A 16,900-nucleotide genomic window follows, 5' to 3' on the forward strand; every position below is an offset into this window, starting at 1 on the left:
AGTTAGATTAACACTTTTTTTTTTTTTTTTTTTTTTTTTTTTTGTGGCTCAGCAAATTGATTTAACCTAAGGGCTCATTTTTGGAGGAACAGAATCTCCCAGTAAGAAGCTGTTTTATTTCTGTCAACAATTTCCATTGACATCATGCTGAATTTCTGCAAATTAGGCCTCCAGCACGAAGCCCTGTTGAAGTCGGCAGGGGCTTTGCCATTGGCCTCTGTAGGGTCAAACCATTACCCTGTGTAGCCAAATTGTCTCTGCAGAAGACTAGGCACAGTAGCAGAAGGCTGAGATAACAAATTGATATTCACATTTTCAGTTTACCAAGTCAACTTCTGGAAATGTCTTCTCTGCTGCAGTTTCTCTTGCAGGAGCGTGGATGTGGCATGCTTTTTCGGTCTTCGGTCAAAGCCAACTAAGTAGTGAAAAGATGATATGTAAAAGCCAATAGCCTTGAGTATGGGAATGAGACAAGAAATAGCCTGAGGCAATAAAGACACAAGATTATATCTTAGCCACCTCCTCAGGAGAAGTCCAAGCCAGGATCAACAGTCACTACTGAAAAACCACCTCTCTTCTCTCTGTGAAGGTGACTTGTAAAAGAAGGTTGCTCTAGCCTCTAGTTGGAATAAAAATCCCCACTTGAGTGGGTAAGAGAAGTTTTCTTTTTTTTCCCAGTAAACAATACTGGCTTGGGCAACATCTTTCTAGGACAAAGCTCATTGAATATCCTCACCCTTCCTGTCTTAACAGAGGCAGTAATACCTAGGCCAGTACAGTATATCCACTCTTCCCATCAACATTTTTTTCTCTCAGAGAGTAACCAACCTTATAAGAAATAAGTCTTATTCCTTATAAGTTTTAAGAAAGACATTGAGGCGCTGGAGCGTGTCCAGAAAAGAGCAACAAAGCTGGTGAAGGGTCTGGAGAACAAATCATATGAGGATCAGCTGAAGGAACTGGGGTTGTTTAGCCTGGAGAAAAGGAGGCTGAGGGGAGACCTCATCGCTCTCTACAACCACCTGAAATGAGGTTGTAGCGAGGGGGGTGTCAGTCTCTTCTCCCAAGTAACAAGCGATAGGACAAGAGGAAACGGCCTCAAGTTGCACCAGGGGAGGTTTAGACTGGATATTAGGAAAAATTTCTTCACCAAGAGGGTTGTCAAGCATTGGACCAGGCTGCCCAGGGAAGTGGTGGAGTCCCCATCCCTGGAGGTATTTAAAAGACATGTAGACGTGGCGCTTGGAGACATGGTTTAGTGGTGGACTTGGCAGTGTTAGGTTTACGGTTGGACTCGATGATCTTAAAGGTCTTTTCCAACCTAAATGATTCTATGATTCTGTAAAATAAAAGTGAAGTTAAAAGCAGAGAGAAATACCCCATGAAAAACAAATACATGTATTTGGAAACTAAGTCTATCCTGACATCGCCACGCAACATGCACAGAGATTAATGGACAAGGCATAGCTACGAACAGTGCTGTACAATATTTAGGTTAAAAATAATTGGGAATTTGTCAATTGTGTGAATTCCAGTGCCATGGTAGTGAGATGGGGTTTAATCATACTGTGTAATCTTACAAGCAGAGCAATTCTTTGGTTATTGCATCATCATTACAGATTACATTTTACTTTGGCTAAGGTGGACATCTCAACAGAAGAAGAGCTGGGATGGGATTCAATGTAATTTAAGCATGTTGGGTGGGAATCAGCTCAAGATTGTGACTCCTGAATTTAGTTATGATTATCAGATGAGTGTCTAAAATGGCACTATAGTTATAGAGATGAAGGGTTAGGCCAGTCCGTGTGCTTGCAGACCTTAATTTCAGCATCTGCAAAGCAGGCGGTGCTTGCTCAGTGCTACCCCATCTTCCAAGTGTGCCCCAGCAAGAGGATCATGAGTGGGATCTATAAAAATCTTTTAAATAAGATCGAGAAAGCCTTCTTGACCAGGCTGGGGAGAAGAGCAGCTGTTGCTGTGGGCAAATTCGGCATGAGTCACTCAACAGCTAGACCTTCAGACAGATCATGTCTTCTGGGCAACATAAAAGAAAAGTACTGGATAAATCTGTCACTGAGAAAATGAGTTTTCATCTGTCTTCTGTTGAAGAGGCCTGCAGAAATCTCCATGTAAATCTCTTCCTCCTGCATCGGTGGGGGTAGCCCAGGTTAAAGGACCTAAGTACCTTAAAGAGGATTTTGAGGCCTCCAGGTTTCATGATTGATTGAGGCAAATCTGAGCCCACGCTTTTACTGAAGGCACTGGGGACTGGGCTGAAGGCACTGTCCCAACTTCATAAATAATGCCAGGAGCTGCAGCATTGCCCAGGATTGCATGTGATATCTTAAATATATCTTTAAGCTGACTTAAATATGTCTTGGTGCCCTGCCACAAACCTTCCACACCACCGGAAGCCACAAAGTTTAAGAGTACGAGAGGGGAACATGGGGTCTGCACAGGGATCGCTTCCATGTACAGGAGAGGTCATACACGGGGAGGGACAGGTCAGGTCTCATGATCGGGGCAATGAAACTCAGGCAGATTGTTTACATCGCAATGTATTCCCAGGCCAGCTATGATGGGTCGGGTGGGAGTATGATCAATCACTCAAGTACCCCTTTATACGTCTTTGATCTAAATCCTTCTTTGACCCAAGTCCTAAACCTGTAACACACCATATCCCCAATAAAGAAGACAAGGGAGATTTGTGCAGTGATGCTCTGTGATGCACCGCAGCATTTCTGTGGAGTTGATTGACCTTTTTTTGTAGAGTTTTGTTGCATTCACAGGAGGCTGATGCATGCACATGTGTTGGTTGTGTGTGTGTACCTCCCTCAAGACCTCATACCAACTCCTGTCCAACTAAGCTGTTTATATTGAGCTAGAGAAATTCAGCAGCTGGTCAAGACTGACGATCCTTAGCAGTTATGAATGAGCAGGGATACTTCGAGCAGAGTTATTATCACCGAGGAGTATGACACGTGTATTTAATGCATTGACAGATTCAGCTCTGAGTTAGTTACTGCCTCCAGCATCTGAACTGCCTTTTTCTAGGTGGGTCAGCTGGTCACTACATCAGTTTTAGGAGAAAGATGTTTCTCTCAAGGCTAACATTATTTGAAAGTATAAAGTGCTACTAGGCACAGGGAAGAAGCCTGGTAGGGTTATTGCTCAGTCTTGGTTTTCCCACCCTTATGTCCCTTCTCTTTGCCTCTTTCTCAGAAAGTCTGGTTGCATCTTGAGTGCATTCTTCCTATGATCTGACAAAGTGGGCTGTGTTTTTTTATGGCAGCCGTAGCACGTGTGCTGTGCTGCATGCTGGCTGTGGGTAGCTCTGTTGCTTTTCTCACCATTCCATAAAGCTCTGAACTTCACCCACTATTGACACCCTAAAAATTTTGCCCAGGTTCTCAACTAAGCGCATTTCAACATCACACCAGCCTTCTAACCAACCATGTGCTTTGTCCCTACTCATCCATCTCCTTATTGAAAGGACAGCGTACATTCCTAAGTATCAACAGCTCATAAATATTTGCCCTAAAATGACTGCAAGAAGTCCCCTTCTCTTTCAAAGCAAATGTGGTATCTTCTGCCTTCTCTATTGCTTTGTTAGGCAATACATAGGTGTATGCTCAGGGCAGCTCTGTCTCAGAGATAATGCCCGTCATTCTGAAATGAAGTCATTTCTCTGAGAACCATAGGCCTGGCTCCTATCCAGAAGGTAGACATTCACACCCGTGTTCAGGGAATGCTAAACACTCCATGACCAGTAAGACAGTATTTTGCGTGCACTTTGTACAGGTGTGAATATCCATCTAAAATATAAAATAATAGGGATTATTTCAACGATTTGTCTACATTTGAGGAAACCAGCCTTTCAGGACAGTAGTACAGTGCAATATGTACATTTTTTCCCTGTCTTGCTGTCTCAGCAAGGATTCTTCATAAAGGGCAGACTTCTGCCATCTGAGCATGGGCATCTCATACCCCTTAAAATGCCTGTGAATACCCCAAAGGTCTGCACAGGAAATCCCCATCCCTCTGGAGCAACAGCTGGAAGCCCAACACAATACTTGGCAGTGCCTAAAATGACACTAGCAGTCTACTTTTAAGCAGCTGACCCTTGCACAGTGTCTTCTTTTCAGATAGTCCTTAGTTAAACAGTCATAAATGTAGATTCATACAGCATAGATGGTTGGGCACACTAAGGCAAGGGAGGGTTGGCCCATACAGTAGGTCTAAGACATGCCTCGTCTCATCCTCAAGTAAACTTCTACAATAATTAATCAAGATTATCTTATCTTTTGATAAGAAAATTTTCTTATTGACTATGAGGAATTTAAAGAGAAGCACAAAAGTGTTTGTTGGGGTCAAAGAGGTTTCTATGCCTCATTGGCTGGAGGCAGAATCCATCTCAGCGGTTAGTCACCAGCAGCGCGTGTGGAAAGGGAGGGGACCTTCTTGGGAAAAGCAAATGGCCCATGTCTAACGCAGTCCCAAAGAGGGGAAGCAGAGAGGAGCCACTTGGGTAGATGTGCCATCCACAAAGCCAAGGAAGACCATCTCACTGCAGCATCTCGTGTGGACATGAGCGGGGCAAGATCCCTGAAGAAAGACAGGGAAATAAGCTGTTGTAAATGAGGTAGTGGAAGGGGAGAGAATAGAAAAAGCGGTGCTGTAATGCTGCTTTTCCTGCTGAAAATGTCTTTTCTAAACATAGCCTGCATTAGTCTTTCAACACTGACACATCATGAGGCCTGCTCTTTATGATAAAAGTCTTCTATGACTTTTTTAATTACTATCTCTGCCTAGTGTCTGTATTCTAAAGGGTAAATCATCTTATATAAACATGGAATTTATTTCCCAGTGTTATAACAGCCATGCTGAGGCTGAATCCGATCGATCAGGAAGGTAGAGACCCATTAGCAAGTTCTGCATGTAATAAGGTCTCTCAAAAGCCAGGAAGGGCTGTCTTCCGAATGTGTTGCTGAGTTGGCTGTCAAAGAGGATTCAGTGGAAGAACAACACTGCCGTCAACATTTAAACTGCACCTCTCATAGAAATATCTGGTCTGGTTTAAACTTACCCAGCTTAGGCAATAGTAGCAAGAAGCCCAGGCAGCGAGAAAATACCATGATTTAATTTGTAAGAAAGGGCAGTGCATCCAATTCTGTTCCAGTGTGGGTCATCCCCATGCCACAGGAGATCCCTGGCTGCAATACGTTATCGCCGTGTGCTCAAAATGATGCATAAAAATATGTTTTCTCCAGGTAAAACAAAAAATGCCTGAGGTGGTAGCAACTGCTCAAATAGCCAAATATCCCTCAGCATGAGGCAAAGAATTGATCTGCTACAGGTCCCTCAGAGAAGAATTTGCCAAAACGCAGCTGCTGCCCATGGGCATGATCCACCTCAGATCTGTAACAAGCCACCACCACGGTAGGGAAGGCGGTAGGGCCAGAGACTACCACAAAAGCAATGGTTGCCAATACTGGGAGAAGAGGTGATAGATTTGGGCACCCAGATTTGGGCCTTCTGCTGCCACAGCCCGAGTTCAACACAGCTTCCTCTCCGTGACAGCAGTAGCTCTGCAAGCTCAGGCTGGGGATCCCTGCCTGAGAGTCTCTGTTAGGCAGAAATCACGTGCACTTTTTGTGAGCAGCCTTTCCTGGTCCCATAAAGTATTGCAGTTCCTTGTGACATGATCCAGCCTCATGCCTCTGCCATAGCTTCAACGCGACCATCCAGAAAGGATTCCCCAATGTTCAATCCCCAAAGCAAATCTATGTTTGAGGAGCGTGTGGTTGAGAGGCGTCAAAACTGCTCCCTTAAACCTCGTGTCTCACCTGTGAGCTGCTGAATTAGGGCCAAATACTGATAGAGTGAAACCATAAAAGAATTCAGTAGCCCCAGTTGGGCTGAGTACACTCACACCAGCAAATCCCCACTGGCTGCAGACACACCAAGCAGGCACTCAGGCTTTGGGCAAAAGAAATGAGGTGTGCCAATGTCACACAGCCACATGCACACAATAGCAGGGAGAAACAAAGAGCATAGGGATGCCATAGGGAAGACGCTGCTGCATCCCCAGACCTTGTCAGCTCAGCTCTGTGTCACCTTCCCTCCCTGGGAGTTACCTGCCTGCTCTGTCTCCACCTTCCCCCATCACCGCCCTGCAGCAAGTCTCTGCTTATGCTATCCGCCTCACAGGAGGGAGCTGATGTGCATATAAATTGATTAGCAGGAGCCCATGAGGGTCCTCAGTGTGACATACTGGCGGGTGCTAGGGGAAGGTTGAATTAATTTTGAGTGATCACTAGGGACAAGTCCCTCTTCAAAACATGTGGTATTGAGAAAACACTTTCCACACATCTCTTTTTAACCAGTGCGTTTCATAGCAACTGTTTTCAGCAGGAGAGGGGAGCGGGGGGGGAAGTGTGAGCTTGTCACTGGTGCAAATCAATTATTGCTCTAAATTCAACATATTGCACGTGCAGGGAAGAGCACCAGCATTGCAGAGCACCAGGGAAGAGCCGCTAACCAGAGAGTGCTTGCAGCCAGATTCTCATGCCCTTGCCCCACTAAGTGCAGGCTATTAGCCAGGCAGACTCACCGAAGCCAGCAAGGCTATTGCCGAATCAACATCTCAAGGGTGCTTAGACAGCGTGGATGTGTGTAATGATTCAATCAATGATCTCCTGTAAAGCTGCAGCTGGACCTGGATACAACACATGCTGGGGCAATGGCCAGGGCTGACATACTTCTTTGGGCAGCTGATTTCTACCTTCAGGTGTTTTGCAGTGGGTTTGGCCCCTAATTGTCAGAGAGAAATTTCCCATTTTTTTTTCTTTTGTAAGGTGACTGTTCCCATTACCTGTGCTGCAGTGAAATCTTCACACAGCAAGTTATTGTGTTTAATTATTCATTTCCTGAAGAAAAACAATCCTTCTGTTTTCAAATCTCTCCCTTTCCAATGCAATCAAATCTGTCCATGCTCATTAGTGTTTACCCTGCTTCTCCTTCTTATCCTTTTATTTTAAAAATATGTATCCCAATCCTTCTTTTCCTAACTGAGTATTCACAATTCTTTGTAGACTTGGCTTTCTTCAAACCCCTGTCTCAAACTCCTTCAGTTTTTGCAATATCTACCAGGCCATGGTGTGATTACAATTGGACTTCGCTTTCAAGGGCTAATTAACTTGGGGGGGAGGGGAGGAGCGGGAAGGGGGGGTGGTGTTGGGTTTTTTTGGTTTTTTTTTTTTATCCTGGGGAATCAGTTTGTTCAAGTCAGAGACTTCATTTCTTTGGGTTTAGGGAGCCAGGTAATACTAGCAGGCAGCTCCACTGAGAATGATGGGGAGGACCGTGATGTCCAAGTCACTCAGAGGGTTGTTCCTCAAGATGCTGACTTAAGTGCCAAAAATAGCATAAGAAATTCCCACCCATTCTTGTTTACTCTCCAGTGCAGATCACTTCCATCATGCTGAACCAGGTGTTTGTTGGCTACACCATAAACCAGTCACTGAGTTGGTCTCAGTTCAAAGTAGCACCTTTTTGGAGGGTCCTTCTGAACCAGTGCAATGGTTTGCTTCACAGCTCAGCCCCACGAACCCCTCCCAGCCTGGCAGAGCAGATAGGCTGGCGGCTGCACATCAGGGCAGGACCTTCTGGCATCCACTCTGCCACTAAGCCAACTTCCCACAGATGTACATCCAAAACCTACAGAGAGCAGCACCATGCTGGTAGGGATCGTGGTCCAGCATATCAGTTTGTCACTGCTCAGCAGGGTTCCCAAGCTTGAGTTTCCAAGCTCACACAGTCCAACTGCATCCAGACCTGAGCTGGCTCTCTCAAGGATGCACACTGCACTGCCCATGCAGGGGTTCACGTGTGTCAAGCATGTCCACCCCAAGCAAGCTTGGTAGGGCTTTTGGCTTTTTACCATAGAGCTCATTCCATAAGGGCTTCAGGTGCTGCAAAAAGCAATCCCAAAGATACACGCAGAGCAAGGTTTGCTGGTAATTCGGTGTGTTTACTATGGAAACATGCTGCGGTTCACCACTCTTTGTTTCTTCTCTTCCAGGTAGGCTGCAAAGCCATGATGGTTTTCTTCCAGTACTGCGTCATGGCCAACTTCTTCTGGCTCCTGGTGGAGGGCTTGTATCTTCACACCCTGTTGGTCATCTCCTTCTTTTCAGAGAGGAAGTACTTTTGGTGGTACATCTTGATTGGCTGGGGTACGCATCTTCTCAAAGCTGAATGCCAAGAGGTGATCCTGACAGGCATTTTTAACAGCAATTTAATCCACAAACCTGGAGGCTTAGACAGGGCAGAGATGTAGTATACATGTTACCTTGCTGCCAAGAATTGTTATTGCAACCAGGAGCAAGATCAAGTGATGGCCAGAGGAGTTTAACAGCATTAGCCTAAATCTTCAAAGGTGTTTAAGAACGTAGTTTGTGCTAGGTTAATTGATAGTTGAACACCTAGTGTCTTTAAGGACTGTGGGCCTGAAACTCCTCATCACCTTTATAGTCATTTAGTCCTTTGATCCTGACCGGGATCCAAAAGTTGATACCATGCATTGACCTTGAATTGTCGGGATGGATCCCAGCAAAGCAGGACTCCTGGACTGAACCAGACACTGCAGTCCATCACTCTCTCTTTGTCTTATTGAATTTGGGCCAGCTAGCTATCCTGAGATCCCATCACCTGTGTGCTAATGCTGATAACCTTCTGCTCACTGCATTTGTGATTTCTCCAGCTTTAATGTGAATCAAGTCTCAAACACATAAAATAAAATAAATAAAATAAAATAAAATTAAAAATTCCAAGGAAGACAGAATTAAACTCTTCACAAGGTAACTCAGAGCTGAATTGCTAACTTATGCAAATTAATCCTACCAGATCAACTTCTCTTCTTTCCCCAAAGAGAAAACAGAGATCTCTTTTCCCCTTTAAGCCATTTAGCTGAAGATTTATGTGTACGTAAACAAAATGGCTTTCTATTGCATGCTCTCGATAGCTGAAACTGAGAAATAATTAGAGCGGGGAAGAATCTTGAAAAGAAAAATAAAAATAAAATTGTGTCATGGACAGGGGTATGCCTGGACTCCGGATTTGATCAGTTAGCCATAGAGTAACTTGCATCGAAAGTGACAGAAGTGACGCTTGGGTTCACGCTGCAGAAGAGAGACAATTCTCCATGCTATAAGCATAAGAAGAGATGATGTTAGCAGGCCTTGTTTCAGATGCAGTTAATCAGGTCAGACCTTCTTTAAACCTGCCTTGTGCATAGGTACCCTTTCTTTCAGCGCAGTAGAGCTGGCAGATTTTAAAGAAAAATGTATGAAGCTAATGATTTTAAATCAAAGGAAATCTCTTGCACTCGTAATGTATTCTGAGGTTGCTTGGGTGAGGAAGGGCAATTCAAGAAAATGACAGGTGCTTGAAGGATCTTTTGGCCTTTCAGCCATCCATCATTTGCAAGAGCATCCATGATGGATCTGAAATGGATCATGCAGGAATTAATAATTTGGACGCACTCATTACAGTTCTTACTGGTTTTGTTACCATTGCACTCAGAAATCCCTGGTAATAAACAACACGCAATACTGTGACTAACGCAGAACAAAGCGACATGTCCTTCCTGGAGTATTTCCAATCTAAATCTAATCAAAGACAAGAGACAGAGAAAAGAGGCACCACAAGGACGGAACAAGACCACCCTAGTCAGGCAGAAGATCATAGAGTGAGGAGCAGAGGCAGGTTCATCTGGCCAGCTACACACATCTACATGTGAACTTGTCATTCCAGGCTCCCTTTATGGCCAGTGGAGGTCCAGGCAATACAGTCAAGGGAGTCCAAGGGCATATTTCTTGTCCTAAAGCAAACATCTAAAGTAGCTCAGATGACCTGTGTGTTAGAAGTACATATTTCTCCCCGTTGAAGCTAAAGAGAGCCTGTGGTGACTGGCTTAGATACAGGTGTCCACACTGCAGATGTCTAAAGTGATTCCTACTCCTTGTATTTCACCATCAGGAGTTTTGTTGTGGGCACTGCAACAGGAAGATAAATCTGCTAGGGAGCAGTTACAGGAAACTCATCTTACATGGCCAGTGGGAGAGAAAGGCAACATGTTGCTTGTTTGGCATGTGAGCGTTGAAAACGTGAAGCATTTGCCCACTCTTGAGGGAAGGCATCACCTCAGTCACTCAGGAGAGATGGAGAGTGGGAGAGAACAGGCCTGAAAACATTGATAATGATTTCTGAGAGTAACACCATCTCTTCTCTTGTCAGGTGCACCCTCCATGTTCATCACTGCTTGGACTATTGTCAGGATTTACTTTTTCGATGTTGGGTAAGCCTGTGGACTCAATTATCTTTCCTTTTTAATTCTTCCTTCCTTTATCTCCAAGGAAGGCCAAGGAAAGCCTTGCAGTTTTAGTAACCCAGCCATCCTGCCCTAACCCCAACGGCAGTCAGAGCAGAGCAGAGGCTTTCCCCTGCCGCCGTGAACCGGGAAACGCTCCAAGGTTTCCCTGAGGACACACAGTTTACGTCAACTTAGGCCAGTCACTCATCTTCTTTGTTTCCCAATCCCTTGGTCAGGATATTTGCAGGGAATTTGTGAACAGACCCTGATGGTCGCATTTGGCTCCGTGATCCTGTGTATAACAAAGACACCAGCTGAGCAGCTGCCCCATGCTCAGAGTAGAGCTTTGCATCCTGCAGGATTGACCCTAAATATGCTCATGCAGCAGATGATACTTAATAAACACACCCATTAGCTCTCCCACAGAAGAAGTCTAAAAACTCTTTTTTTTTCCCCCAGGCAGATCTTAGGATCTGTTCTTCATCCTTTTTAACCTAGCAGCAGCCTCTGATATTTTATATAAGAAGCAGATAGAATACAGCTAAGTAAATGAGGTAGATATCAGAACTATCCAAGGATATATGCAAATAAATAGGATCTGATCCTGCAATCCTCCTTCATGCTTTTACTCAAGCAGTCAAACTACAGTAATTGGAAAGGCTTTTATGGGAAAACACTCCAGAGAGTTACAGAATCAGGTGCTTATTATGTACTCACTGTGCATGCCCTCGCTTCTTGCATTTGCAGTATATGGTTAACTCCCTTTTCTCCCGTGCATTCTCCCTCTCCAAATGTGTCCTGATTTGTCCTTATTTCAGTGAGAGAAGCAGCTCAGATTTCTCATTGCATTTTTGATTTATAGTCATGCTAACACATTTCCTGAGGGCTACTGACTTTTTTTACGGTTTCACTCTATCTGCATAAAACTGACCCTATTTACTCTGTTAATAAATAGCCTCTACAATGAGATAGACACCAGAGGATTTAACCGGTTTGGATACCAATTATTCTTACTATATATTCCAACTCAGCTGCAGCAATTCTTAATAAAAATACAGACTTCTCTGCATTTTCTGGAGGCTTTAAAGCTCTACATTTTTGTGCCAAGTAAGATAGAGTGTGAATTTACAGGATATGCTAATACCTAACATAGATTTTTTTGGCATACTAAAATTACCTACAGAGAAAAATTACAGGAAATTAATCCAGATTAAATAAAACCTAATTATGTAAGATTGGTTAAACAACATTAAGCCTCTATTTAAACATTCTAACTCCCAATTAAAGTGACCTTCCTTCAGACTGCCTGAATTTACTTTAAAAATGAAGTGCACTAGACATAATTAGGGCCACTTTAATTCTAAGTGAAAGGGTAGCATGCACCTGACTAAGTATAAGCATCTGTATCTGAGCAATTCACTCTAGTCTCGTTTTATAGCTAGTGGAGATTTAGTCGTTGTAGTCCATGGAGTGCAATTCTTTTCATCCTAAAGTTGATGCCTAAAATAGGTCTCAGGAACTGTGCCCTAAAAGTGCCTCTCTTCATCTACCATTACTTACGCTGTCAACATTTTGAATTAGATGAGCTGAATCCAGGTGAAATTGTCTACAATGGGTTCCACTAATCTACTTCAAACATGAATGCAGACTGATTTTCATGAACGCTCTCCTAAAAATGCACCTTTGATCACCTGTCTCTTGTGAGGTCTGCAGATAAATGTGTCCCAAGCAATATTAGTCATTCCCACGTCATTCCTATTCTGTCATTTCCTTGTTGGCTTTAAAATATAGTTCCAGATGACCTAGGTGAGTGGTGTGGTTTGCAGACAATTCTGACTTCAGGATTAAATAAATCACACCATGGACCCTATGGACTTGTCTGACTAGATGCATAGCTCAGAAGCAGCTAGCTAGATTTAGTCTGACTAATCCCACCATAGGCTGTCTGTCATCTTTTTCAGAAGGGCATGTGTTTTTTTTTCTGATGGTGCCAATTGCTCTGTGCTTAACAAAACCCCCATGTATGATGGCGGATAACATTGGAGGCCTCATGAATCTGTGGTTTCTGATAGCATTTCCTTGTAGCAGACCTCAGTGTAGGAGAAACAAAGTGAATCACCATCCTCCCCTACATTAACCCTGAGATAACATCCTCCAGCCCATTCCACTACCAAGGGGAAAAGAGCTCACAGGATTATATCTGGGGCAATTGCTACCTACCAGTGCTCAAAGCCACTGCAAAGCAAGTCTTCAGCCCTTTCCAGTTCATGCACACCAGGTTTAGTCCTCTTCATATAACCTAGCATAGCCATCCTTAGCATTTAGGGAAACCAAGTATCTGAGAAGGTTACATAGCTGCTTGCTTGCTTTACTTGATGTTTTAAGTCTGGTTTTGTTTCTTTTTAGGTGCTGGGAGGAAATAGTGGAATCCCCATTCTGGTGGATCATTAAAACTCCTATTTTGGTGTCTATTTTGGTAAAGTATCAGCACATTCTGCTGGCTGCAAAGCCATCTTTAATACTAAGTGTGGGGGGTAAAGGGGTGTTGCAAAGTGTTCTGTAAATGTCCATGGAAAATGCGTTGTCAGATAAAATCCAGCTGTATATTGAATGTCTGTCTTAGGATGAGGAAGCTCACCCTCTGGATAAACATCTTTACCTTTAAGCATTGACCTTGGGAAGAGCTTGAGTGTCTAAACAACCAAGCTGGAGCTCATTTGATTTAACTTTGACCACCTCCATCTCAGCTAGTCACCCTGGGCACTCTGGTGCAGTAGCCGTGGGTGTGTGTAGCCAGAGGAGGTTGAGGAACATGGTTAGAGATCCAGGAAAGGCTCATCTTGTCTAATGAATCAGTGGATATCTAAATTCGATCAGATGAATTGTGCCATGAATGTTTTTGTTTCTCTGAGCTGACCATATGCAGAGCCCGGGATGACTTGTTCAGTTGTAGATGTCAACACTATAAAGTAAAATGGGATGAGTCCTGCCATAAATTTCTACCTAGATACAGAGGTTAGATGAATTCCCCCAGATATTTGCCTCTTGTTATAGCATCCAGTACAAAGTTGGATTCCAGCTATGTGTTTTTAAAGTAAGTTCTTGAGAAGCTTGGCTAATTTCCAGATAAATCAACAGAAGTGCTTGACTTCTTACTTCTCGGGATATGATCAATTCTGACCATAGAAACCATGACACTTCTGAGGAACTCTGAGTCCTTCCATCCTTGTTGAATATTACGTGTTTCCTCTGTCACGTATCAAGCCAAAAACTTGAAATCAAATGAACTTGAGTTAAACTTAGCTTTGAGTTTTCTTAAATGAAGGCAAGTATGTGGGAAGGGAGGAAAAAGAATGCAACAGAAATCAGACTAAATATATCTCTTTTAAACAGAAATCTTTTCTTAGACATATATTCGTCTTATTCCACGTACATGATGACCTTTACAAGAAGACTTTTTTTCTGTAGCATTTGTCATACAGGGGTTCCAAACTGAAACAGTTTGAATAATTACATCTTACTCTATTCACCTCACTGAAAAGAAATACAATACTTAGATGACACATCTCAAAATATTTATGTCATTATATAAAGCTATAGATAGTATTTCCCTTTCCCGAGATAACCTTATGGTAAAGAAATACACCCTGTTCTCCTCAGATCAATAAGTCTGTGTTTTCTTTTGGCCAATAAATTATTTCCTCATTGCCAAACAAAATTTACCGAGCAATTTCTGATTTTCCTTCTGCAGATATCACATAAATCATGCACAGAGGAAGGGCATGATAACAGCTATCTGATGAACAGCAGGTTTCTTCAGGGAGGAATGCAACATTTTCTCCATATCCATGGGAATAAAGCATAGATCTCAATGGAAGGAAGATATACATATATAAGATATATAAGATATATAAGATATATAAGATATATAAGATATATAAGATATGTAAGATATGTAAAATATAAGGGAATAAGCACTGGGAACAGATCAAGCACCTTTGATATACTCTAGGTTGAAAAATAAACTAAACAACTCCTCCAGTAGCTTGATAGCCGTATCTTCTACCATGCAATGCTAAGACTGTACTAGGCCTTTAAGTCATACTCCACCTGACTCATCACTGCCCTGTGTCCGTGTTTGCTCTTGACCACTACGAGCCAACACAGTCAGTATTTAACGGCTCCAATCTTACCTTCAGTGCTGCAGCTTGTGTGCTATCAATGCTCATTAGAGTAATTGATGTAGATAATACTGTTTTGAACTGATAAATTTTACTTGCCACCAAGTCAGATGCAAACCATTTTTATAAGCAAATAAATATTAACAGAAACTATGATAAATGGCATGGGATAGATAAAAAGTTATTAAGCAATGCATCATAACCAAGAAATACAATTAATTTCCAAGCGCTCATAGCCTTTGAAAAAAGAGTGAGTGTCTAATTGAGAGATGTGTTTCAGTCGACTTTATTCACCTGTTGTGGAGATACATGTAGGAACTGCTGGAGGAAATTTTACAATCTGTTTTTGCAGGAAATCAGATTGGCTGGTTAACACAATCCCTTCCAGCCATTGAGTCTCTGAAAATCAGAATCATTTGTGCATTCGCTAACCATGAAAGGATAAAGAAAGAGGTTGTGTGCCAAACTAAAACTAAACTAAGTCCACAGAAATCTGTCATTGCTTTTCTATTGTATATGTTGCTTGAATAACAGCGTGATTCAATGGATAGGACCTTAAAAGCAAGTAGATTTGCATTCAACTCATGCCATCTACTACGTGCCTTTAGGAAACTGCTGTTCCTATCTCTACACCTTTGCTATTAAATAAGGTTGACATTGCTTGAGTGTGTTGGTGGAGCACTTTGAGATTTTCTGAGTGAAAAACACCATCTAAAATCTAGGTATTAGCTAGACTCCTCTGGTCTAACGCCCTAGGAGAGAATGTTTTCCGCTGTGTCGGTGAGGTCTATCCCTTGCTATACAAGGTGTCCAGCTTCTCTCCAGAGAAGACATGCCCAATAGCATTCAGTAGAGGCCTGCTTGAGTGGATACTGCTTTGTGTTTTTGGTTTCCTTGGCTCACCACCTCAGTCTTTGACATGCTCAGCAGCCGGTCCCATGTCACCGTCTCCCGAGGGCTTTGACGTCCGTCGCTCCGCTAACTCCCAAGGCTCTTTTCCCACCCTGTCGTCGGCACTCCCCCACGCAGCAGGACGTCGTGCATAGCTGTGCTCTATGGGTTTGACATCATCATACTTGGGATGTATGACACAAAGTCCCAAGCAGGCTGATGTCAGGCCCAAGATGGCTGCCATCCTGTGTCGGTTTACTATGTGCTCCCAGAGTGGGGTTCTCCGCTCATGGCTTTTTAACAACAGCTTGCTCCATGGCAAATATATTGCAGTGAAAGGAACTCCCCTCTAATGATCGACTCTTTTCACTGGACAAAAATACTAATTTTTTATTTCTCTGATTCCTTTCTACCCATCCCAACAGGTGAACTTCATCCTCTTCATTTGCATCATCCGTATCTTAGTCCAGAAGTTGCATTCCCCAGACGTTGGACACAATGAAACCAGCCAATATTCGTAAGTCCTAGACTTCTTTAACCGTATTGTATGGTTTTGGGGAAACCTTTTTGGCTGTTAGTTCAGTATTGCATCTGTCTGCACTGATCAGAATCAATTATTTGTTAATTGATTAAAGCTGATCAGAAATCAGGAAATGGGGCATTTGCTAAAACAGCTGGGCATGGTTTATGTCAGTTTGAACAGACAGGCAAGAAGGCTTTCTCCTGGGATTAACGATGAAGAAGTGAGAGCAACAGTAATGATCATGAAACAAAATAGGATTTTTCTTTGTATATTAAATATTTATTGGATTCTGAAGGCAGAGGGACCCTTATGGAGAACAAAGAGTAGTTCAGTATACAGGCTTTTTTTCTGAATTAGTTACCCTCAGCTCCCTTTTTAAAAGAAGGAGAGATCTAGAAAATTAGTACATTCAGTAGAAACTGTGGCAAATTTTCCTTATCTTAAAGCAGACCCCTAAACTAGGTTGGATTAATTCAATGCATTTCTCTTCACTGTCGAAAAGTAGCACTGTCTCAGAAGTTTTGCTTGATGTAATGCTTTTATTCCAGGGATGTAAGGTTGACCTTAACGGGGCTTTTTATAATGAACAACATGCAAGTGAGATCAGCACCTGTCTCAGTGGCCAAGACTGGTCTTAGTTGCAGTATTTTAAGAGTGCAAGATATCTGTCTATCTGCATGGATTTATTCTGGCTTCAATACAAACAAAATAAAAGTTCAGACCAGCTTATTTTTGACTCTTGCCACTGTCCTGGCTCAGCATTTCAACTGTCTTGGATATTTATTCAATGTTTCCTAGAAAAGAACTGAAAAGAAAAGAGTCCAGTGTCTACATGGTCACTGCTCACAAATCTTCTTTGTCTTTGGAGGGAGCTGTGCACTTTGGTACCCTGAAGAATCTGAGCTCAGTTCATCTTTCTGCAAGATGGAA

At 42.8% G+C, this 16,900-nt stretch overlaps 1 protein-coding gene across 1 annotated transcript in view; it reads left to right on the forward strand.

Moving 5' to 3' along the window:
- VIPR1 (vasoactive intestinal peptide receptor 1) overlaps positions 1-16,900 on the forward strand; it is a 76,958-nt gene that overhangs the window by 51,930 nt on the left and 8,128 nt on the right. The window contains exons 6-9 of the mRNA XM_009275936.2: positions 8,084-8,237; positions 10,300-10,360; positions 12,782-12,851; positions 15,873-15,964. Coding sequence (XP_009274211.1) covers positions 8,084-8,237; positions 10,300-10,360; positions 12,782-12,851; positions 15,873-15,964 — 377 coding nt within the window. The remainder of the gene's footprint in view (positions 1-8,083; positions 8,238-10,299; positions 10,361-12,781; positions 12,852-15,872; positions 15,965-16,900) is intronic.

Source organism: Aptenodytes forsteri, unplaced genomic scaffold (genome assembly GCF_000699145.1).
Source record: "Aptenodytes forsteri isolate BGI_AS27 unplaced genomic scaffold, ASM69914v1 Scaffold80, whole genome shotgun sequence".
NCBI lineage: Eukaryota > Metazoa > Chordata > Aves > Sphenisciformes > Spheniscidae > Aptenodytes > Aptenodytes forsteri.